General features: G+C 36.9%; 4 protein-coding genes across 4 annotated transcripts in view; 3 read left to right on the top strand and 1 right to left on the bottom strand.

The window, feature by feature from the left end:
- Positions 1-25988, top strand: part of LOC116308559 (uncharacterized) — a 52469-nt gene that overhangs the window by 12511 nt on the left and 13970 nt on the right. Inside the window, exons 13-19 of the mRNA XM_089024357.1 lie at positions 545-783; positions 8025-8139; positions 12416-12645; positions 13348-13450; positions 13662-13894; positions 14803-14911; positions 15043-15281. Of these exons, the coding sequence (XP_088880483.1) occupies positions 545-783; positions 8025-8139; positions 12416-12645; positions 13348-13450; positions 13662-13894; positions 14803-14911; positions 15043-15281 (1268 nt within the window). The remainder of the gene's footprint in view (positions 1-544; positions 784-8024; positions 8140-12415; positions 12646-13347; positions 13451-13661; positions 13895-14802; positions 14912-15042; positions 15282-25988) is intronic.
- Positions 2305-4213, top strand: LOC148905211 (uncharacterized). The gene has a single exon (XM_089040907.1). It carries the CDS (start codon positions 2374-2376, stop codon positions 3529-3531), a length of 1158 nt encoding a protein of 385 aa, XP_088897033.1. The 5' UTR covers positions 2305-2373; the 3' UTR covers positions 3532-4213.
- LOC148905210 (uncharacterized) lies at positions 4034-6165 on the bottom strand. Its single transcript, XM_089040932.1, has 2 exons — positions 5554-6165; positions 4034-5309 (listed from the first exon to the last, which is right to left on the bottom strand). The coding sequence occupies exons 1-2, from the start codon at positions 6147-6149 to the stop codon at positions 4034-4036; spliced, it is 1872 nt and encodes a 623-aa protein (XP_088897058.1). The 5' UTR covers positions 6150-6165.
- On the top strand, positions 23650-25852 carry LOC148905209 (uncharacterized). Its single transcript, XM_089040900.1, has 4 exons — positions 23650-23756; positions 24073-24223; positions 24388-24563; positions 24785-25852. Exons 1-4 carry the CDS (start codon positions 23722-23724, stop codon positions 25815-25817), a joined length of 1395 nt encoding a protein of 464 aa, XP_088897026.1. The 5' UTR covers positions 23650-23721; the 3' UTR covers positions 25818-25852.

Genomic DNA, 25988 nt, shown 5'->3' with positions numbered 1-25988 from the left:
GTTCTTGCCTAGAAATATCATTCAAATTTTATATTGTTCAACGAAGAGATCATAAAAAAGGAAGATAAAAAGAGTATGAAGAAAAAAAAAAAAAAAAAAAAAGGAAAAAATATAATAAAAAAGAAAGAAAGAAAGAAAAGAGAAGAAAACAAAAGAAAAGAAAAAAGAAAAACTCTTTTAACATCATTTTGTCTCTCCCAAACAGACTATGCACAAGTTCCGATTTGTTTTTCCGATTTGTTTTTCCGCACAATCCAAATATGGAATTAATTATACCATATATGGAGTGAGCTTTCTCTACACCAACTTCGACACTAACATATAAAGAGAGTATAAGAGAGTATATAATATATATTATATATATAATTTAAAGAGTAAAGCTTGATATGAAAAGAAAGGGAAAAAAAAAAGAAAGAAGGAAAGAAAGAAAGAAAAAAAAAGAAAGAATAAAGGAAAGAAAGAAAGAAAACAAAACAAAACGAAAGAAAGGGAAAAAAAAAAAAACGAAAAACTCTTTTAACAGCATTTTGTATCTCTCAAACAGACTATGCAGAAGTTCCGATTCAGGTTCTCCGCCGCGTGATTATCCATCAATACAAGCACAGTGTGATAATATAGTGTTTGCAGCCTACGACACGGTAAAAGAACTCCTCATTCCTGTGACTAACGACACTTGGGGCGAACAAGAGTACAAAACATTCAACGTTTCCATAAACACTAACGATTCTCGCGTCACCTTCAACGATACAACAAGTTACGTGGTAACCATACGCGATGACGATAGTAAGTACTTCTTCTGTACTAAAGCGACAAAGTAGTGTAGAAAGTAAATGGATATAAAGGGTGCCTTAGGCCCAGGGCAAATGTCGAACTAACCATGAGCTTAATTTAGTCGAACCTATTACATTTGAAATAGGTTCATGCCTAGAACGACGTTTGCTGCAATTGAGAACGACCCTAAATATATCATGCAAGTCGCATCAATTACACCAAAGCCGTGAAAACAACCACTCCCCCACCTTCCAAACACTCATCCCCCCACCCACCCCCACCCCGCTGGTGAGCATGCGCTATACAAAGATGAGTGATGAACGAGACCGAGGAGCAGTCTGGATACGAAAATAAATTCAAAACTACTCAAACTGAACATGTACGCGTTTAGATAATCCTTGCCACGAGACGAGACTCTTGAGTCTCGTAGTTTTTGTTTTGACTAAACGAAATTTGTTTGCTTGGTTTGTGAGATGCCGACCTGCAATAAATGTGGTGTATCCAAGAGCAACGAACATGAGCCGGGCTGGACGGCGGGCAAAGCGTTGCGCATTGTGAATGCTACGAGAGAGGGAAGAAAATAATGAAAAAAAGTATTTAATTGTGGTCGAGCGCTATATTTCGCCATTACAAGGATATGCCTTAATCCGGAAAAGACAAACAAATGTCCGTGCGTTCCCCCGTGCATTTTCATGTCCAATAGCCCCTTTTCGAGTTGTCACGATACCGCTGGGACGCCTTGCATTGCGGGCGCATTTAAGTATGGAAACGAGGCTCCCACTGTAAGATTCGGTTCAGTACTGTAAACAATAGTGATACAGACGAGAACACTAGCATTTATCGTCAAAATGAGCGCAGGAAAACCACCGGAATCTACAGAAAAGAAAATATATAGTCCTTCAATGAAGCCAAGAAGTCGTGGAAGGCAATGTGCAGCCTTAAATTGTTATAATTACGAGTATAATGCTGACGGATCAAGATCGAGCTTACGCTTCTTCACGGTTCCCACTGACCGCAAAAGGAAGGCACGTTGGTGCAATTTAATAAAACGCCAGGATGGAAAAGATGGATTTAAAGTCACTTCTAGCACCGTGATTTGTGAAAATCATTTCCAAGAAAGCGATATGACCAAATCTTATGAAGGAAAAGTCAGATTGAAAGCAGGTACAATAAGTGAAATTTAGCTCGAAGGATTATCTGTAAGCTTACATTATGGAGCTTCAAATTTTGTTCTGACAGTCTTTCTAATACTCACAAACCGTAGGCATATAATTTTGGAAATCATTTCTTTCTAAAATTTCTGCTCAGATATTAATAGGGTGTTAAACTAACGAAGTATTCTTTACAGGGGCAGAACCTTCCAAAAATATTCCTGGCATGAAGCCTCTCCCTCCAAAAAGAAAGCTTCCGGCAGTCCGTATTGCTCTCCCGACCAAGAAAAGAAAAAAGACTGCTTCTAAAGTCTCAAAACAACATATCGGTAGGTCAGACCTGCAACAGGTCATTGAAGAGTCCATCCTGGCTTCTGAACAAATAGTTGTCAAGGAATCAGTCGAGGAGACACACACTGAGGTATATTCACTTGAATCAGAAACCTGTGGCATGGCAGACAAGTGTGTGCAGACAGACTTTTATCTGTTGCCTGAAAAGGACACCAGTGACCACACGTACGCATTTGCATTCAAGCAAGATAACCGAGGAGACCTTGTGGAGGCCATGCGTGAAAGACTGGAAGTAAAAGAGGAAGAACTTAATAAGCTGAAGGCTAAACTTGGACAATTGCAAAAGGACTTAGACAGTTACAAGGAGAGAGAGTTTTCTCTAAACAAATTTAAAGATGACCCTTCTGCAATCCAATTTTATACTGGCTTCCCTAACTATGAGGCCCTTATCGCATTTCATAAATATCTTGAACCCAAAGCTGCAAAGCTTCAGTACTGGGGATCGAAGAACATCCAAGACTCCCAGCCTTATCAGGAGGAGGGAAAGAAGAAGCCTGGAATAAAACGCTCATTAACCTCTCTTACAGAACTGTTTCTTGTACTAGTAAGACTCAAAGTAGGGCTGTTTGTGAAAGATATTGCTGATCGATTTGGGATTTCTGTTGGGCATGTCAGCAAAATTTACTCTACATGGATTAATTTTCTACATTTGGAGACTGAATCCCTTTTTCCATTCCCAAGTCAAGATACAATAAGACAAAATATGCCAGAACAGTTTGCCCTCTACCCAACTACCAGAGTCATAATTGATTGTACTGAGGTATTTGTAGAGGTTCCATCCTCCATGAAAGCCCAATCTCAGACATGGTCAAACTACAAACATCATAATACCTTCAAGGTATTAGTGGGCATTTCTCCAAATGGCCAAGTTATATTTATTTCAAAGTTATGGGGAGGTCGTGTATCTGATAAACTTATCACCCAAAAATCTGGACTAATTCGTCATTTGCAGTCAGGAGATAATGTCATGGCAGATAGAGGCTTTGACATTACTGACATCTTGCCAGCTGGGGTTGGCCTGAATATTCCCCCGTTTAAAGGTGCTCGTGCTCAGCTGTCTGCAGAGGAAGTAAGAGAAACTGCTCGCATAGCTGCTGTGCGGATCCATGTGGAGCGTGCAATTGGGCGAATAAAAAATTATCACATCCTTGATGGTACCCTGCCCCTCAGCTTGGCTCACCTTGCTGACCAGACATTCAGTGTATGTGCATACTTGACAAACTTTTTACCTCCTCTCCTTCCCCCAAAGGAAAAGTAAGAAATTAATTTAAGTTATGTTGTTTTATTTATTGGGTGTGTTCATTCTTAGGTCAAAATGTTTGCACTGCAATTCTTCAATGTCAAAAATGACTGTTGAGATATGTCACAGTCAATACATGTCAAAATACTTATGTATCTCTACAAAGTGGCCTTCTGCTTGTAGATTTATTGTGATGTATATGAAAAATATAGTTAAATTTCATTACATAAATTTCTCTTCACAAACTCATATAATATTAATTAGAGTGTTTGCACTATACCTGTGAAATATCATCAAAGTTGTTAGTAGCTATATAGTTGCTACTTAGTAACTATTTTGTCACTATCACTGAACCAGAATATTGTTAAACAATACACTTGAGACACCACATACACTAGAGACCCAATTATATTGTTATTAACAATGTACTGGTTGACCAATAGTGACTACTAGTTACTATCTAGCAACTGATGTTTCACATATATATTGCAAGCAATCTAATAGAAAGGAAAGCATTTTATTATTTAAAGTGTTTCCAACCCCCATGCTTGTATAGTTTGACACCACGCTGAACTCTTCTGGTTAAAACTTCAGGTAGGAATGCTCTTTTATAGAAATGCATTATCCTTGGTAATGCAGTCTTATACCACCATTCTTTATTAAAGTTAATGCGTTCAATAAATATGACATCATCACCAAACCATGTGGCAAAATCCACCCACTCTAAATTACATACAAACATTTGTCCTTGAACTTGATAATAGTACTTGTGACCAACTTTTAGTTGTGGCTGCCCACTGCCATTGATACCCAAGAAAAAAGCTTTATCCTTGCATGCATCCTCCACAGACATCCCTTGTTTTGAGTAAGGACATTTAATTTCAAGACCCCCAGTTTTCATGCCCTTTGCAAGTGGATCAATAACCTTCCTATCTAGGCTAGCTCCTAGGCCAGGTTCTTCTTTTGATAGAATTGTTCCAACTTCATGTACCTCGAGAGCATGATTCCCATCTGCTCTTTTCATTGTAAGGTATGTCTGAACAGCATCATCTTCATGTTCTCTGCCAAATCTAAGAGATGGGGCTGAGAGATTACTATCTTGATACATTATAGAGTGTAAAAGAGCATCTGGCTCCTTTTTCCTGACAGCTGCAGAGTAGAAATTAGATGCTGTAAGTTTCACTTTTCTTAGGTCTCTCCACGCCTGATTGGAATGTTGCCCTCTTGTGATACGCTCTACTCTTTCAATTTCAGTGTCATCAATTTTTTCTGTGTATAAATCCATCATAGATTTAAATCTAGGTATTGATATGTCATAACTATCATTGAATGGCATACTACCAGAGTCCAAAGGTTCCTCCCTAATATCAGGTGCATTTTGAGGTATGTCTGCACATATACTGTCTATTTCCACCCCATTAGTACTGTTAGTTATCAGTTGGCTCTTCACATTGTGAAATAAAAAGTAGCTGCTACTATGAAGGCTGTTGCTTAGGGCCGTAGAAAGCTCAGCCACTTTTTCAGGATTGACACACCTATCTGCTGGTGCCCTGGGATCATAATTAGTTGACTTGGGAACTGTGGCAGATAATTTTCCAAACTTATACTTTGTTATTACAATGTTGTCAACTGGTTTGGGTTCCACCTTCATGTTTCTAGGAGTATTCCAAGAGCAATGTTTTGATGTACAAGAAATGGGCTCAGAATGCTCCTTCAATCCTTGGTGGCAGAAGTCCTCTATTGCAAATAATAAGCCTCCGGCATGATTACAATGACCCAGGCCACCAACCCCTTTCCTGGTAATCAGGAAAATAATATGTATATAAATAATAATAGTTTTATCTTGCTATAAGTATATCTTAATGGGTTGAAATAATGTATTAGTATAATAAAACAAAAGTGGAGAATAAATTTATCTTAAAAATAGAAATGCTATCCCCCGGAAGAAAAAAAATTCAGCTAAAACTGGAAGAAAGGAGAGGACTACATTTCTCACTTGGGTAAAAACTAAAAATAGTACAATTGAAGAAAATAACTCACCCTGCCGGGCATTGACATGCGGCTTGTGAAACTTCGCCGCTTTCGCTGTCAAGCACAATCATGACACCATATTTTTCCTGCTTCATGGAAGCCAGAACTTCCCCTTTAACGTAAGTAAGTTTGTCTCGTACTCCCACTTCCAGTTTTTTTATATGTCCTTCCTTGAAAAACTGAAAAGCCTTAAGCTTTTTGTAGCCAGCTTGGCGAATGGAGGCGTGATCATACTTAGCTGTTTTTATAACCAAGTAGTCGTAAAGTTTGAGGAAGTCGAACGGAGGTAACTTGCGCAAATCATTCGTCCAAGCAGAACCAGCGGCGCGTGCTGCAAGGCTTCCGTAAGTCACCTCTCTGTTGTCTACTCGGCTCGAAGATGCTGTTGTAACGAGAGGAACGTTTGCTGAAACTGGAGTAGCAGTGGGAGTGGATGATTTTGCTCTTTCTTGCAGCACATGGCATCGAATGACCAGGTCTGCTTTTTTCCCAGAAGTTAGCTGGCCATGATCTTTGAGAATCTTTTTCAGTTCATCCACTTTTAGCTTTCTCAGATCATCGAGAGATGCAGAATCGATTTCTGACAGAGTTTTCGGAGATTCCATGGAAATCGAGTGATTATGGGGAATTATTATTGTTTAAAATCTCGTATGCCGACGGTATATTACAGCTGATGATTCTCTTTGTAAACAAATGTTACAGTGGGAGCCTCGCATTCATGCCCCAAAAGCGCGCCCGCTGTACGAAATATAGCGGTTATGCAGAGGCGCGGGAGAATTCGAAACTGGACTATTAAAATTATAATAACAATGGGTGAGTGAATTAAGATCAACATTGGTTCGACGTTTGCCGCCACGTAGGCTCTTAGTCGACCTTCCACCGAACCTATGTTAAATAGGTTCGGTGCGACGTTAGTCCGACGTTTGCCCTGGGCCTTATAGATGGGACTGAAAAACGATTGTGCATGCGCCAATTTGCTTAAGAAAACAAAGATGGCCGCTAGACAGGTATACAAATGTTCATGTTATGATCTTAAATGTCCTTGCGATATGTAAAGTTCCTGATAACACTGCTTTCTGCATATTATTATTATTATTATTATTATTATTATTATTATCAGCAGTAAACACGTTTGAATGCTAATTAGGTAAGCTAGATAGGGCGTAATTTCGTAACCTACCAGCATGACAGGATTAATAATATATACAATCACTTAAAACCAATTATTAATGTTCTTAAGATGCAGTTTAAATACTTGGAATGTTTGAAATGTCCTTAAGATGTGATTAATTTGAATGTTCTTGCAATGTTCACTGTGCAGCTTAATACCGCTTTCTGCATTCTGAGTAATACATCTTTGTATCTTGCTCCAAAGATATTCTTCATCTCAGGCTCCATCTCTTTAGACCATCCTCCAAGAGCGTCCAAAATGAGGTTCACTTGCAAGATCGTGTATCCTGGGTGTTGTTTTGTGAGGTCAAGTCTAAGTGCTCCATACTTTTTCGTCTTCTCTTTGTCTTTCTTTTCTCGGTTGTTAACCCACGGACAGCTCATTTCCACCATGAGTACTTTCTTGTTATTGTGGTCGATGAAACGCGCGTCCACACGGTTAGATCGTACATACATGTGGTCAGCATATACAGGTACATCCCAGTATGCTTCAGCGTCAGTTGATTTGTAGAGTGGTTTGGGTTTGACATCAGAAAACCATGGGGGTGTACTATCAGCCAGTTTGAGATCTCTTAGCATCTCAAAGAAAAACACTTTCAAAGCAGCGTTGTTCTGTGAAAAAACCCATTTCTGACACTTTCTCACAATTTTTAGACCTTCAGTGAGGCCTACATCTGCCAGTTACTAATCAGCAAATCCGTGTGGTACCCAGATAGAAAGTCAAATACTGCGTTGACTTGCGTTACTTTATATCCAGGGTACATTCTTTTAAGACTAGATCTTAAGTCAGTATATTTAACAGTTTTCTTTTTATCCCTGTCAGTATCTTTCCTACATTACAGACTTTTCCTTCAAATATAATCCATTGCTTGTCATTCTTGTTCCGCACAAGAATGTCTGGTTTATTTGCACCGCCTTTTGGTGGGCTGTCTTGCTAGATTTGGATATTCCACAGTACTTTTGCTTTATCATTTTGGACAGAGCTCTTTGGGGGTGGTTCTTTGTGCCAAGGTGTTACGTTGACTTTATCATCAGAAAGTTCAAACTTCTCAAGTATCGCGTGATACACAGGTCTAAGCATGTGATCATGTCTTGATGTGTAGAGCGATTGAGCTATGGCCGAGCATTTGCACATGATGTGTGCAATACTCTCATCTCCAGATTGGCATTATTATTATTATTATTATTATTATTATTATTATTATTATTATTATTATTATTATTATTTAACTCATTTACCTTTGTTATTTAATGTTTTTAAGCAGCAATAAATCAAACCCAAGATAACTAATAACGTTCATTTATTCTAGATACCTTTTATCTGACGAACGTTACTGAGTTATCGATGACTGAAGGTACTGGATCACCTAATGTTACTCTCACTATCAAAAGAAATGGAAGAATATCAGTAGCTTCTAGTGTCAGGTAATTAAACCAAGTGTTTTGCACATAGGATGGTTAGGAGTGTTTTTTTCCTGACTGCCTGAATCTGTAGGCAGAAAAGGCTCGAAAAATAGAATTCAAAAATATAAGCGGAACGTGTCTCGACCTTGTATTATCTAACTTCCCAAAGAGCTAGAATACAATTTTTTGTAGTCAAGATTAATGGACTATCGGACTATCACCTACCAGTATTTGGAGTTCGTTTGAATAAAGACACATCCAATCATCCTAAAATCCCACGAACAATTGAATTTCGCAACATGAAGCGTTTCGACAAATCTGCCTTTTTTTCTGATCTAAAGGATGTACCATGGAGCTCCGTATTTGTTTTCGATGATATAAATCATCTTCTGAATGCCTGGGAGAATTTGTTTAATAGTATCCTTGATACTCACGGTCCGTGGAGACTGGTCAAAAAAGTAGTTAAACAGAATCAAGCTCCCTGGATGACTGAGGGTATATTACGTGTGCTTCGTAAAAGAGATTCTCTGCTACACAAAGCAAGGCAAACTTGTAGTGTTGCTGACTGGAATTCCTGCAAAGCTACTTGAACGAAAATCGCTCCAAAATTAAAACTCTTTCATTTGAGCTCAAACTTTTCTGAAATAATCTTTGATACATTAATAATCACTCACTGAAATATCTTTCTGATATTCGAAAGAAAAGTGCCGAAATTTTATGGTTGATTTTCGTCCGCCATTAATTTGATAGTCTCATAGCCGCCAAAGAGTCATTATGTACAGCGGTTTCTCTCTGTCACGTCATACATGCAACCCATTCAAGTTAGCGTCGCTTTGACCGTACATTTCTTGTTCGATTACCAGAAGTTTATTTGATGTTTTAACGCGTTATCGTGAAAAGAATGAAGCCAGCAAACGATTTTTTAAAGCTTTGATGCCTCTTCAAATGGTGGAAAGTGCTTTGGACGCTCTCTTTGTTAATCCAGAAGAGTTAGAACCAGTTGTTTCCAACGAAGAAGTTATCGTGCATAAGAGAGAAGATGAAGCCGAACTAGAAGAAGCAATGCTTGCGAAGAGGTTTTCATAAGAATTCCTTACTTTCATTCCATGATTTATATTTGCTACATACTGTCCATGATATAAAGATCTTAAATTTGAAGTTTAAATATATAATATAACAGCTATTGATGTTATGAAAAAATCTGATTGCCTTTTGAATTCTGCTTTGTGATATAAAGATTTGTGACAATTACTTAGATCTATGTGCCAAATAATTTAGAATGTGAGCTTGTAATTCTCCTAGCTGATTTGCTACAGAAGGGTTATTATTTGCTCCAAAATGTTTACTATGCATTCAATAGGTAAAAAAATACGGTTATCTAATATCATCTTTGTGAAAAAAAAAAAAAAAAAAAGTCAAAGGTTTCTTATTTATTACTCGCCCAACAGCGGCGTCTGTCACTCAACTCTACATTTTACTTTTGTGTCGGATGTCTCGCGGACCCAAATTGTGAGGTTGCTCTTAGCGCTTGTATGTAAATATACTTTGAAAAGTTGTTATCCTTAGAAAGATTCGAATAAATCCTGAATCTCCCTGTCACTTCGCGCGATGGAGCCGCTAGAATCTCTCCCATGCGTCCTGAACTTTGTTGTGATTCTTGGCTTGCCGAGATGTATTGAAATGTCACAATTATGAACGTCAATATCATTGAAACTGAAAAAAAAAAATTCAGCGCCAAGACATTGTTTGGTAATATAGTAGTTAAGGAATCGAATGAAATATTATATATTTTCTGAAACCAAATAAATCGAGTTTTTCGAACATGGTACATACATTAGTCACCAATGTTTTGGTTTGGGTTGAATGTATGACGTCATATGTTACTCGTGCCAGTCTTCTTGAGCCGAATTCTTCTAACAAGAAATTAATGGCGGACGAAAATAAATCATAAAATTTTGGCCCTTTTCTTTCGAATATCAGAAAGATATTTCAGTGAGTGGTTCTTAATGTATTCAAGATTATTTCAACAAAGTTCCAGCTCGAATGAATGAGTTTTAATTTTGGAGCGATTTTCGTCAAAGTAGCACTTTAAATATCTCAATCAAATCTGGTGTCTTTCCTGATTGTTGGAAGCAGCGAAAGTCACTCCTTTATTTAAATCTGGCGATCGCGATGCTCTAGATAACTTTCGTCCTATATCTATATTACCGGTGTTATCCGAAAGATACTTGAACGTCATGTACACATGCATTTCTACGTTTACCTCAGTGCAAACAACCTACTGTACCCATTACAGTCTGGCTTCAGAAAACATCATGGCAAGGACACTGCTCTTATTAGAGTTATCGACAATTTGTTATTTAATCTCGACAATGATCGTGCAAGTGACCTTGCTCTTATAGATTACAAAAAGGCTTTTGATATGGTTAACAGAGAAATCGTTATACAGAAATTAAAGGCTTACGGAATGTCTCCCATTACACTTCAATGGATTAGCTCGTACTTGATTGATAGGTATCAGTATGTCGCCCTCGATGGCATGGCTTAAGATTCTGCTCCTGTGAGATATGGTGTACCCCAAGGTAGCATTCTAGGCCCGTTGCTCTTTGTCCTTTTTATTAATCATTTACCATTACATGTTCATGGTGCTGACCTAGATCTTTATGCAGATGAGACTACGCTATATACGGCTGATATTTCTGCAATTAACATTCTTCAAGGGTCACTAGCTGTGGCTTTGAGGAACATTGAAAGTTGGACACACCGTAATAAACTTCCTCTAAATGAAAAGAAGACTTAGACATTACTAGTCACTGGTAAACGACTTGCAAAGAAACTGCCCAATGGCTATAAACTATCTCTGAAAACAAGTAGTGGCGTAATGGTAATTAGACATGTATCATCAGTAGAACTTTTTAAAAAGAAACTTACCTGTTCAATTTACAATCCAAGTAGTCAGACCATATTTATGACTTGGGTTATTTTTATTTTATATATTTTAATGTTGGAGCAAGTGTCGTCTGGTAAACTTCTTGGACTTGACATTGACCATGATTTATCATTTAACACTTACATCGATAGGCTGTGCAAGAAACTCTCTCAAAGAATTGGCATATTGAATAAGATCAAACTCTGTTTACCGTTAGACCAAAGACTTTTATTTTACAACGCTTTGATTAAGCCTATATCTAATTATGCCAGTGTGACTTGGCAATCGTTAATTTCAAAGGAATCACTTCTTAGAATTCTGAGGTCACAAAAAAGAGCAGCAGGGTTGTTTTAGATGCTGAGACGAGGAGCTCATCAGTTAAGCTTTTTAATCGTTTAAATTGGATCCCTTTCTACAATTATACCAAATTAGCCAAATAGTCTATATCATTTAAGAGAACCCAACTCAACGTACCTGAGTACCTTATGGATAGTTTGCAATTAGTAAGTTCAAAGCACTCAAGAAACACTAGGTTTAGCAATTGTAATTTTATTTTACCTAAGTTTAAAAGAATTAATAAGGGAGGGAAAACGTTTTTAGTCTCCGCAATTAAATTGTGGAATGAATTGGCACCAGATTTGAAAAAAAAGGCTACAATAAAGAGTTTTAAGAATAAAGTATTTAAAAAATTTTGTTAGTGTATTTACACTATTAAGTGTATATCCCCTTTAAATAAAGTCTTCATTATTTTTATAAGCAGAACAAATAAAAATAACAGCCAAAACAAAACGTAAAAACCCCAAAACAAGCAAAAACTACAAAAACATTAAATTTTATTTTCATCGCAAACGGTACCCTTATCATGCATTATCATTATTGTCATATCTTCCAATCACCATCATGATTAACATTATCACCATATCATCAGATTATCATCCTCATTGTATTATCGTAATCATCAACAACACTGTATCATCTTTATCATTATTATCCGTTTATCATATGAATATCTATGACTCATCATTATCCCATAATCAATATCAGAGTGCACGCACTAAAACCGTAAACATTAAATGGTACTAATTAGTACTATTTCATACAGAATCCTTTGTTTTCTATTGTTTAATTATCACTATTTAATGCTAAAAATTAGTATTTGTTTCACGGATTTAGTGTGAGCACTCTATTATGTCATCATCATTCAATCATCATCATCATTATCATCATCATTAACAGATAGAAACTTTCATCAATAGATATTATCTGTGCACAGAACATATGTCGATATTCGACCGTTATTTCTTGAGTGTTCAGCAAATAAAAAAGATGTATATGTGCTAATTTGTTTTTTTTATCAATTGCCCTTAGAGTACAACTCATATTTGACACAGCTGAGAATGCAGATTGCATTGGTTCAAGCACCAATGACATCAAATTTGCAGCAAATGAAGACAACAAAACCATAACAGCCTGTACAGTGGTGAATGACAGACTGATAGAAGACGACGAGACTTTCAAGGTTAAGATATCAGGAGTGTCTCCGAGCAATGTTGAGAGTGGAAAATCTGAAAGAGTTGTCAAAGTCATAAGTGATGATGGTATGAAAAAAAAAAAATCTTTTAACTGCTCCAACTATTCAATAGATCACTCTGTATTTCACTTTATAGAACGAAGCATGTCATAATAACAATCGATCAGTCTGTATATTTGACTTTATATAACGAACGTCATAATAACGAACCATCAGTGTGTATTTGATTTATAGAACGAGACTTCATACAAGGGGATTATGAGGATATCATGAGCTGCATATTGACGAAATGACATCCGTTGAGACGGATCGTCAAAGTTCATGACGATCCGTCACGATCCGTCAAGATTTCATATATAAACGAAATGAATTCCGGCTAGACGGATCGTCAATACCACAGAAAACCCAATACTATCAACCTTGGTGGTGAATCGCTGTCATGGGCATCCTGTTTGATTTCTAGAAATGACATCGGTTAGATGGATCGTCAATCCTTCATGACGATCCGTTGCATTTCTTGTGTATTGGACTGAGATAGCATTGTAAGACAAAAATATAATTTAGAGAAAAAAGTCCTTGATTGGAAAGTGTGCTATAAAGCACAATCATTATTACTCTAACGGGAGAATGAATCAACAACACAGTTAACAGATATAGTTGTTTTCCTGCGACTTTGTTTTAATTCGATAAAATAATCCGACTTCGTAATATACATTTTGCGCTTTTCGAGTGAATGTATTTTGGAATAAGCCTTAATACTTCTTTTCAGTGAATATTACATGTCAAGGTGCATCACTGAAAGAAGCCAATGGTCCTGCTACTGTGAGACTGGACAGAACTGGAGCAACCGCATTCACTGCTAATAATATCTGGTACGTACACAGTTATGAACTAATTCTATCAGGTTTTCGTAGCTCGAAATAACGTGCATTCTGGTGTAGCTGCAAACACCATCATATAAGACATGACTAACTCAAGCTAGACTACAATGCACAATGTCTACAATCTCAGAAATGTCGCTCTTGGCCTTATTATGTTATTGTATATTTTTAATAATTTTTTTTTTTTTTTCATTTTCTTTAGGTGCAGCACTGCCGACGGTACGGCTTTAAGCCCGTGCGACTACACATCTCAATCTTCAGCCACAGTCTCATTTGCATTCAATCAATTGATTAAAAACTTTTCTGTGGTTGTTAGAAATAACAGAGTAGTCGAGACAAATGAGAGTTTTACAGTTACTTGTAACACTTCTGACGCACGAGTGGTTGTTGATCCGTCCTGCATTGGTATACAGATAAATATCATAAACGATGACAGTAAGTATTGCTCGGTATCTTAGCACAAAATCAAGACACATCTTGTGTTCAAGGTAGTCCAAAGAACGATATTGAAGAGATAGAAAACGTGTGCCCCTGTTGCGTGCATTTATAAAGCACGTGGAGGTAGGCGGAACGCAGAAAGCAAGTTTTTTTATTTCTTTAATAAGATACAAATTACAATAACTGTTATTTTAGATAGGAATTATGACGCATTGCAAAGTGCGCACGCATAAAGAAGTGCTGTCATAAAGTACGCGCTCCCAACCAATCAGAACGCGAGATTTCTAACAGGTATTTTATAAAGTTGATGTTGTGGGGAATAACACGAGCCCAAATCACAGGAGAGAACCAGCACGTAAACACCTCTACTCAAATGTGATGCATGGCGGCATAGAATAACAACAACACACAACAATAGCAATGAAAGCTTCCGACTCCCCTTAAGTTACCGTTGCTATGTACCACATGCTTAAGCGCCATTACCGGAGCCATTTTCTCTGCAATTTCTCTCGGAACAGTGTTGGGACATAAGTTGCAAGAGGGTTTACACGGTGCAACGGGATCAAAATTTCAGAATCAAAAATAAAAGAAGATAAATCTAGGAATTAAAAACTCTGAGGCTGAAAATTGATTATAAATTATGTCAACAGTTTAATGTCCTGGGAAAAGAATAGAAAGTTGTCTGTGTAATTGTTCGTGGGACATGATTTAATCAGAAAAACCACTGTAAAGGTGATTGGTTGGCTAATGTCTGAGTAGGAACTTCGCATTAGCCAACACACGTAGCCCTGAACATAAACATGAAAAATCCTTTTATGTTGGCAGTAAGGTACAGTTATACTTTCTTTCAGTTATTAAACCGTTTTACACAGAGCTTAACACAAAAAATCATATCATATTTTCAGGCTTCGTTTACTTCTGTCCTGGATATTTAACTTCTATTGAAGAAAACGTTGGGTCCTACACAGTTCGACTTTGTCGTGTTGGTGTGCTTGAAGACACTCACACTGTGCGGTAAGGGTTGTTCAGTATCCTATTACATCTATTTTCTCCTCTTTTCTAGGATTTTCATTCAATGCTCTCGCCTAGAAATACAATTCATATTCAATCCAAATTCAATCAAAGATTTTGTCTCTCCCATACAGACTGTGCAGAAGTTCCGATTCAGTCTCTCTGCCGCATGATTACCCAGCAGTACAAGCACAGTGTGATAATATAGTGTTTAAAGCCTACGACACGGTAAAAGAACTCGTCATTCCTGTGACTAACGACACTTGGGGCGAACAAGAGTACAAAACATTCAACGTTTCCATAAACACTACCGACTCTCGCGTCACCTTCAACGATACAACAAGTTACGTTGTTACCATACACGATGACGACAGTAAGTACACGTTTTGTACTAAAACAAAAAGTGTAGTATAGAATGTACAATGGAAAGAGTCACTATTCAAAGTCATTTGAATATTATAATGAATACCCTAGGAAATTGTAAGTATGTAAATAGACTATATATCCCTCTGCGCCATTTCATATATATTGAAAGCTGCCGAACCCGCGCACCTCCCGCTAGCAAGCGGGACCTAACTCTAACATATCCCACTCTGGGATAACCGGTTCTTTTTTCGAGGCCAGAGTGGGAATCCGCATACCTCATTAATATTAATATATATGGTAGAATATTATACTAAACCAATTTGGGCAAGCTCAGATATTTATCACAGCGAACCTGCCAATCTCAGATATCATAACTCAGTTTCTTTCTCAGTTTCGGATCAGGGTTGAGACTAGCCGAGCCCCAGACCATATCTAGATCTACTCCCTTACACTCTGCCAAGCACGGAATCGATTGAACCAATGATGTGCACGTGAGCAAATTTATTTTGTGCATTGTCTTCACGGCAACTGGTATACTGATTCACCTGGAAGAGTGGACTAGTGGGGAAATTGATTGTAGGCACTAAAAAACGTTGAACCGCCCACTAGGTTGTTGAAACTATTTCTGTATTTAACTTGAATCAGTAGAATTACAATAAGAAGAATAAGTTCACAGTAAGGTAAGGTGGGTAATTTGATCGAATGAATCGAGTGAGTTGAGTGAGTCGAGTGAGGTTTCTAAACAAAAACAAGCAGAATATTACAAACTAATATGAATATAAGGAAAATAATGCACTAGTTACATACCTGACGGTTAAAAGTCCTACATAAATCTATGATACAAAAAAATAAACGAAAAATACTACGGATGATTTTGCACGTGTAAAACAAAACTCGAAAGTCAAAAACTACCGCGCTGGCCTGGGTCTGATTTACCTTTTTTGGTAATTTATGTTAATTCGTTGTTACATACCGGCCCCGAATGAGCGACTAGCTTATTCTAACTAATTTACAACGAATTGCTAAATATTAACGTGTAACGTCTATGATGTGTTCTTTACTATAGTTCATAGCAGTTGTCCTTCCAATAGACACAATTTCCTGACATCTCTTCGCAGGCTTGTTGTAAATGTCTTGACTTGTACTTGTCTCACCATGCCATGTTTGTCAATATAAAGCTCTATTACGATACCTTTTGGCCAGTTTCCGCGATGAACTTTGTCGTCAACTATAAGTACGAGGTCACCGACAGCGAAGTTGCGCTTAGGTAATGTCCACTTCTGTCTGAGTTGCAGTGTTGGTATATACTCATGAATCCATCTTTTCCAGAAGGCGTCGGCTAAACACTGAACAGTTCTCCTTCTCTTCTTATACACGTCCCTCTCATCAACTTCATCAAGGGGAATGCTAGCATTGTTCTTCAGTAACAACAGCTTGTTCGGTGTTAGGGGCTCTAGATCAAGTGGGCTGTCAGATAAAAGGGTTAATGGTCTGTCATTCAGAATACGCTCAACTTCTGCCATAAGTGTTAACAAGGTTTCATCTGTTACTAACTGTTGTTGCAATAACGCTCGTAGGATGTTCCTGATGGATCTGATCATACGCTCCCACACTCCTCCTTGATGGCTAGCTTCAGGTGGGTTAAAATGCCATTGTACTTCATCTCGGCGAAGATGATCATTAATCTTGTCTTGGTTCCAGCGTTGTAAAGCTTCTCTGAGCTCTCTTTCAGCACCTTTAAAGTTAGTTCCGTTATCACTGAAGATTTCCTTTCGTACACCTCGTCTACTTACAAACCGTTGGTAGGCACATATGAATGAATCACTTTCGAGCGTATGAGCGATCTCGATGTGCACGGCTCTAATTGCAAAACACGTAAAGACACAACCCTAACGCTTAACGTGGGAACGTCCTTGTTTCACTGACAGTGGACCAAAGTAGTCTACTCCTACGCGTGTGAATGGTGGATCTGAGGGGATAAGTCTGGCTGCTGGTAGCGAAGCCATTAACTGCACTCAGGGGTATTAAGGCATGGTTATGCTCAAAAAAATGAATTAATTCACTAAAAAATAGATTAAAAATCCTGTATACATCGTGTCTCAAAGAAATCTAGCAGGAAGGGTAGATATAGATAAGGACTTGAATTGTACAGGCGAAATTTGTGGTGGAGGTCACGTGACTTTATTAATTAATTTAATTTATGCAAATAAACGTCTTTCTTTGAAGGGGTGTGAAAAAATATTTGTCCCATTCTAAGTTATAGTGTTTGATGTCCATACACTTCAAGATAAATGAGGCTATAGGTACATGATTAGAAAACACGGTATTGTCATAGCTAACGGGTGTAATTTTGCGTTTAAATTAGATTTGAAACAATTTTCCTTTATATGCCAACAAAACGTGCAGTTTTGTCTTTCTTTGAGCTATAAAAACCAAAATTTCTAATCAGTCACCGGTAGTTCATTGTATTTTAAGTTAAAAAAAAGGGTTAAGTAAGACGTTTGTGCTAAATGTACATCTTTTCAAAGCCATGTATTTAATGCCGTTCCGTGAAGTGCTCGGGCGCCATTTTGATTCTTTCAACACAGCGGCTCATACAAAATCATCCAGCGGTCTGCATACGTTTCCACGGTTACCGTGGATGAAAAACCAAAATGGCCGTCAGAAATAGTACATAACGAAGAGCTTTCTGTACAATTAATAGCTGTTTCTCAAAGAAAATCGTTCTCAACGACTTAAAAATGATTCAACATCTAATATACTAAAGTGGACTTTGTAAACTTAGGATTTTTTGAAGCAGAAACACATTTATTCAGAAGAAAACAATGTGATTGTAAGTATAAGCTGATCGATTTTAACTTGCATTTGAGCGAAGGAAGTGTATTTCTAAAATTTTCAAAGTTTGATGTTAATGTGTAATAAAATCCATATATATCGTGAATTCTGCGCATGTCATTCTTAAAAGGCGGGAAATTAAAATTCATTCAGGCGGGAAGTTTTTACTGCGTTTGTAGTTGTGGAATAGTGTAGTCTTTAAAGCATATATATTCGATGAAAACATAAAATATTATAAAATTTATCAAGTTGAACGACTAATTGTCATGTCTGGGACATTTTTATGTCCAAATACATGTGGATTTGCTAAAGTTGTGGCTTTAGAAGTTTCACGAGAAGTCAGTAAAAGCAGCTCGAAAGAACCGAACGAAAGCCCTACAAGGTACAAAAGAAGAGTGAAGTCAGAAGAATATAATTTATTCCAAAGCTATTTTACTGATACTAGAGAAGTAAAACTACAAGTAAACCCTGCACATTTTGAAAAACATCTACCATCACTAAAGGGTGCATTTAACAAAAGGAACACTAGAAAACTGCACGAAAAATCCAGGTATCTAGAACACTTCTCACTCAAAAACTGGTGCTCTCTCTCATCTTCTCAAAAGAAGGAGCACACCTTTTCAAACTGCAAAGGATGCTCTATCAGATTTGCTGCCATACAAGCACTTTTTCCTGTAGGGACAGTAAGATTATTAGGAAAAGCTCGATTAAGCCCTGTATTTTCAGCAAATACTGAAAGTGAAAAATTGAGAAATCCACAACCTGTGATTAAACCAACACAAAATGATGCAAAGTGTGCTGCCAAAGCTATCTATGATGCAGTTGCTCCTCAATTTGAGAGTATTTTCAAACAAACATTTGCCCAAGCATTGTCCAAAAACACTGAGCTAAACTTACAAAATAAGACACAAGTACAACGTCGATTGGAGTTAAGGAAATTGTACAAAAGAGACAAAGAAACATGGAAAACCATATGAAGGATACATCATTTTTAAGGTAAATAATATTAGTTAATCACATATATAGCATGTAGTTTTGACTGTTTAATAATGATCAGATTAGTAAGCACTAGTAAAAATTACACAATATTCATAATAAGCTAGGTTACATCTGAGTTTATTTATTTTTTGCATGATTACTGGTGTATAATTCTTTAAATGATCATTAGCATCCATGTACAATTATATGTCAGTGAAGCATAATTCTGACTTTCAGTAACTTATAATATTATTTTATTATACAGATTGAAAAGCTTCAGTGGCATTTTTGACATACATGTATCATAATGTGGATTACAATTATCAAAACAGCTATAGTTACTATTCAAAATGGTTTCTTTAAATTATGGTTTCTTAGTAAAACAAATTTAAAGGACAAATTACATTTAATGCAAAAATACAATTCATGAATGCATAATTATTATGTAATTTGGCCTTTGTAGCACTCATCAAGATCATGCATGAATTCTTTTGAATTGTTTATAAACAATTTATGAGTTTTTGAAATGTCAAATAATCATATGCATGATGCAGATTTCAGTGATAAATGTATATTTTTAAACTGCTTGTCATCTTATTACATATCAGCTATAGATTAATGATAATTAATTAATTTGTAATTTTCTATTTTTATTAACTTAACAATTAATTTAGAATAATTAAATTGATTTTCTTTCTATTTATTGAAATACCAGGTGTTACGGAGGGAGACAATCTTTGAAAAGCTGGCAGCGGAGTCGTATGGCTCTTTCATTTAAAACAAAGAAGTCTGCAAAAGAAAGAAAACATCTGTTAGAAGTGAAGAACCAGGCATCAGAAGCAAAGAAAAAGAAAGAAAAAGACCATACAGGAAATATTGAATCAATGGAATGGGATAAACAAGGTCTACAGGCAGAGGTGGAAGGCTATGATGATAATCATGAAGTAAGCTGGAGAGAACTAGCTACCCGCTACAATGTGAAGAACAAAAATGGAACATTAGCTGCAAATGGTGGGCAGATTGTTAAACAATGGCTGGTGTCGAATAACGTCGATATAAGTAGATTTGAACACAAAGGCCGTACCAACCCTGTTATGAGAAGGAGGAAGATAAGAGGTGCTGGAGGAGAAACATCTTTACCTACAGAGGTACAACCAGAAGTCATAAAAAGACAACTTATCGAGAAACTTGAATCTGGAGAGTACACCATTGGTGAAATGATTGTCCCAAGAAAGGTAATATTTATTGACAAACACACAAGCTTAAGACAATCAACAAAAATGGAATAAAAAATAAACTGTGAGCAGTTGATGTACTCAGAAACCAGAATGCAGTGTATCGAAGAACTTAAAGAAAATATAACTTATGAGAATATTGAGTATGTTGACAAAATGAGATTTTGTCATGGTGACAGCCCCCTGAGAGCATTTGAAGCTGGCCACCAAAAAGGTGGTAATTATTTCTGCTCAAGCTGTGGGGTATTCTTTACCATGGTCTATGATCTTGACCATGTTTTGAATTGTCAACTGAATTCTCTACAAGACCGGCAAAAGAAAGTTCTATCTGGTAGCGTTGCCAAAAGGAAATCCCTTCAGAAAAAAGCCAAGCCACTACAAGATCTCACAAAAAAAATGCTAGAGGAAGAGTTGGGTTCTCGCCGCATATATGATGGAAAGACAAAAAAGGAAATGCAAACCCTACTGACTGATGAAATGTGTGGAATGCAGCGTTTACCAGCTTTGCTGTTTAATACTCCACTAGCTTCACTTCAACACCTTGGACTTGACAAATATGAAATTTTACCAGCTGAGCCTTTACATGATATTGGAAACCACATTAATAATGTCCTCACAGAGTTACCCCACCATCTTTCTCCTGAAGAATCTAAAGTGCTGCAGGAATCCATTGAGACATGCCTTGCCAGCAAAGAAAGCAAAAGGACAGTGGACTACCGTACTGCCCTAATCAAGACCACTGGATATGCACACCAGTCTGGTGTAATGTCAGAAAAAGTTCTCAGTCTTCTCGACTCCTTAGTAGAAATCCAGAGAATCCTTTACCTGCCCAATGAAAACCGATCCCCTTCCATGATACTCCGTTTTTGCAACCAAGTGTGGTACCACTCCATCCTCCTTAAAGACCTAATTGCCAACCCTCAGAAACTTACCCTACGAAAGCTGTATGGTGTCTACTTCCATAACCTGTCTGCGCATGCTGCGACAATGCTGAGAATCATATCAGGCCAGTCTGCACACACCGAAAACCAAGAACGAATTTTCAACCATCTTAAAAGAATTACAAAGTCCACCAGCAACTACCATCCTGGCCATGTGATTCCAAATATGCTAATTCGCCTTAAAGCAGAAAAAGAAATGGGAGATTTAGAAGACTCTGTCGCCATACAGCAATCAACCATCAGTACACTATCAACATGCCTGCCCCTGCCCTCAAATACAAAGATTCCTTTGGATATCATTCAAACGCACAGCCTTGAATGGCAAGCGCATCTGCAACAAATCAACGATTTCCTCTTAGAAGGGAAAGGGAAATGGTGGAATGAATGCAATGATGCCATTGAGTTCTATGACATCTCTATCCAGCCCCCTGTAAATGAAACTGGGCCTCCCCTACACCATTTTAGATCCAGCACTCTTGCATCAGAAGCAGCCTACCTCAAGGAATGCTGGTATAGATGCATCCAACAGAACATCCAAATACCCACACACATCCTACGCCTTGACGAAGCTAATGGAACTACTACTGTAATACACACTAGATTTTTGGATAGTGTCCATGATCATGAGCAACTTGATGAGATTCCTGAATATGTTGACAGTACTCATGATGATATCACTGATGATGAAGACAGCAATGCAAGTGAAATGATAATTACTACTACAACCATAAATGAAGAAAGTGGCCAATGCTCTAATGACTGCAGTGACTCTTCTGACCCTGCAATGGACATTGCTGATGATAACATTTATGAAGAACAAGTGATAGACATAGCACCTGCTTCTGATGAAGTTATAGCTTTAGATGATATACATGTAATTACTAGCCAAAACACTGATCCTACACTTAACTCAGCATTAGCTCCTTCTTCTCAAGCACATGAAATAACAGGAGAAGACACACGATTACTGACAAACACTATAGTTACTACAACACCAGAGAAGAACCTATCTAAGTCTTATGACAACAAAGTGATAAGTAGTCGCATCGGGAAAGCAGTACAAGTCGTTCTTGGAGATATAGATGATGTTTCTAAGTTTGAAAATAAATATCTACAACTGAAAAGTGCACAACGTGACAACAGCTATCCCACAGATACCAAAAAGGAGCTGGAATCCACATTCAAAGATATGCTGGCACAAATACAAACCAAAGTACTAGCACAAAGCACCCAAGCAAAGCAAGAACTAAAAAAGTGGGAGAAGCAATATTTTTATAATGACCTCTGTACACCAACATACGAAGTAATGAAGGCAGACAAAACAGCCAGTTCTTTATTACAGAAAATCAAGTATGCAAAAGCCTTATTCAAGCAATGGAAAATTGACTTTTCATAATTATATGAAGAGAATCATATACACCAATTGATTTATTATATTGTACATATTAAATTCAGGTATCCATGCATAGTATTTATGTTAGAAATTAAATAATTTCAATAATCAAAACAATGAACAAAATGTCAGATTTTGATATCAATCCGGCTATATTTATTTATTTTAAATGAGATTGGATGTTTATAATGTATAGTACTTATTATGAGTTTGATTTATATCGAAGTAACTGCATGTATACTGACTCAATCGTTATAAATAAAACAAGTAACAACACATAAGCTTAATAAAGACATTATTAACTCGAGATCCTCCTGCTATATAAAAGGCGTGCGAAGTCGATCCTGAAGAGAATCGACTGTGGAAAATTCGATCATACGTGAGCTATACCTGAAGCACTTTTAACTGTACAAATAATCTTAATAAAATTAAATTAAGTAAACTTAATACTATGCCGTTCGGGATGTTGTAGTCGACTTTCGCTACTTAAGTTAATATGTAAAAATACGTTTGAAGAAGAATGTGTCGATGGTATGCTCGTAAACGACCAGAACGACTGGTTAATAGAAAATTAAAGTGAGTTTTAATGTTAAAACTAGCTGTGATTCAGTGTATTTAAATCTACAAGTTTAAATATAAGTTACAAGACCTCAAGCTTATAAGACTTATAAGCATGCAAGATCGAACAAACACGTATTAAAGCTTACATTTAAAGCTCATAATAACTCACCTTTCTTATATTAGATCGGCTTTCCAATCCACAGTAGATCACACAGACAGTATAACAAAGAAAATCCACACATTTGTCTTGAAAGGACATAATTCCTTTTGATCTAAAACGTTTAAACTTATAAACAAAAATCCCATGCGTTTGGACAGCCTCACCAGCCGCCGACTCGATCCTTTCGCTTGGCATTTCGTTGCTAGACAACAAGGTTCCAGGCCTCTTGGCCGCGATACTCTGCTGGGGGTTAAATTCGGGTCAAAGCCTTAATAGGCGACTTGCACTAAGAAATCACGTGACTTCTTGGATGGCAAACGCGCGCTATGTAAACAAACATCAAGATGGCCGCCGTCGCACCGGAAGGCGACAAAAACAGGTTAGTACAACCACTTAGACGTAACTTTTTAGCTTTTTTCCTACCAAATATTGGTACCCATGGAGTCTTCAAGCATATTTGGCTTTTCGATTGGTCCGAAAGAAAAATTCTTACGCTAATTTTTTCACCAAATCCAAAGCCGCTTCCTGTTTGTTATCGCAACTTTTTTTCGTGGTCTTTGACCTGGGACTTGCTTTTAAAGGGTTTTCCCCTAGAAAACTTTAAAAACAATACACTCTAAACACAGGACTTTATCTTTTGCTTTACTTTTCGCGAATTAAAATCGTCTTATTCCGAATTTTCACAATTCGTGTAGACCAACAAACAACTATGTTTGTTGTGTTCCTAAATGCACAAGCGATGGTCGACGTGATGATGGTTTGTCATTTCACCGCTTCCCTTGTCGAGAGGAAATAAGAAAACAGTGGATTGTTAAAATACGAAGAGACATCGGAGAAAACTTTAAGGTAAGATTTTACGTTGGTTACTGTTCGTTACTAAATTTTTTACTAGATTTTATTGGTCAGTCTTATTTTACAGCGTCAAACTCGCTAAAAAATTTATTTGTATACAAAGCATATGTGAGCAGAAATAATTTACGAGTTTTTATGAATATTTATGCCTCGATTAGATAACATCGAACACCAGAGTATGTTCAAGACATTTTGACACTGATCAATATGAAGAAGAAAAGGATATATGTGGGCGCCGAAGATTAAAAAAGCATGCTATACCAACTCAGTTTGCATGGACCATCAACAAGCCTCCCAGACGCGTACTTGTGAGGAAGTTGCCAAATGCTGCTATGTAAGTAATAAACAATTCATGTTAATCATGCAAAGAGAAAGAGAAATCAAAACTTAACAAATGCTCTTGTTTTATCTTTTTCAGTACAATTTGCTTATTAGTTGTTTTATATATATGTTGCTTTAAAAATTAAAGAAAAATTTATAGACATATAACACTATATTGAATGAAAAACCCAAAATACTTTCCTTTTAATAGCATCATTATGCATTTGTTTGTAGAAACAGATATACAACTGGAACTGATGTTCTTGAAAATGAAATAACAAAACTAAAGAAGGAAATAGAAGACCTGAAGGCCAGATTATCTGCCATGAAGATCTACAAATTTGGATGTGAAAGATTCACAAATGATAGCAATTCCATCAAATTTTATACTGGATTTCCTTCATATCAGCATTTTATTTTATTTTATGAATTTGTGCAGCCCTCTGCAGAAACCATGACATACTACTATGGAAGTAATATATCAGTTGGGCGCCCAGGCAGCAAAAAAATGTTACTTATTGATGAACTATTCCTATTTTTGGTTAGAATAAGACTGGGGTTGAAACTATTTGACCTGTCACATAGGTTTAATGTCAGTGAGTCAACTGTAAGCCGTAAGATTATTACCTGGGCCAATTACTTGTACTTCTTCCTTGGGATGCAGCCTATTTGGCCTTCTTTTCACACTGTTAAACAGAATATGTTCCCCCTATTTAAAATGTTATACCCAACTACCCATTGCATTATTGATTGCACAGAAATAAAAGTGCAAGTCCCAACATCCCTGAAACTGCAATCCCAGATGTACAGCAACTACAAGAGCTCAACCACTCTTAAAGGCTTGATTGGAATCACACCAAATGGTGCAGTGTGCTTTGTCAGCTCTCTGTATACAGGCTCAATTTCAGACAAAGAAATAACTGCACAGTCCGGTATTTTAGATCTTTTAGAGCCCCATACTAGCATTATGGCTGATAAAGGCTTTGACATTGATGATCTTTTAGTGAACAAGACAGTAGATCTTAACATACCCCCTTACTTATTAGAAAATAGTCAACTTAAGCCACAAGAAGTCATAGACACAAAGAAAATAGCCATGTTAAGAATTCATGTTGAAAGGGCTATCCGAAGGATAAAAGAATTTCACATTTTTGATGGCATTGTTCCCCTATCTTTACTAGGAAGTGTTAACCAGTTGTGGACTGTGTCATGTTTGTTGACTAACTTCCAAGGCCCCTTAATAAGAAGGGATTCTTCAAGGGCCTAGGGTCTAAATTTATAATAAATATTCATGCCAATTTACTCAGTTTTATGGTAATATATATATAATGAAAACAAGAGTCATATAATTGGCAAAATAATTTAATTAAAATTGGTGTTCTTGAATTAATTCAACTTTTTATCTTTTCATGAAAAAGATTTCAATTGATATGAATTA

The sequence above is a fragment of the Actinia tenebrosa genome, unplaced genomic scaffold (assembly GCF_029948245.1).
Source record: "Actinia tenebrosa isolate PJP-AT-01 unplaced genomic scaffold, QUT_ActTen_1.0 PGA_scaffold8__29_contigs__length_14323225, whole genome shotgun sequence".
Lineage (NCBI taxonomy): Eukaryota > Metazoa > Cnidaria > Anthozoa > Actiniaria > Actiniidae > Actinia > Actinia tenebrosa.
This window is presented reverse-complemented; position numbering and strand designations above follow the sequence as displayed.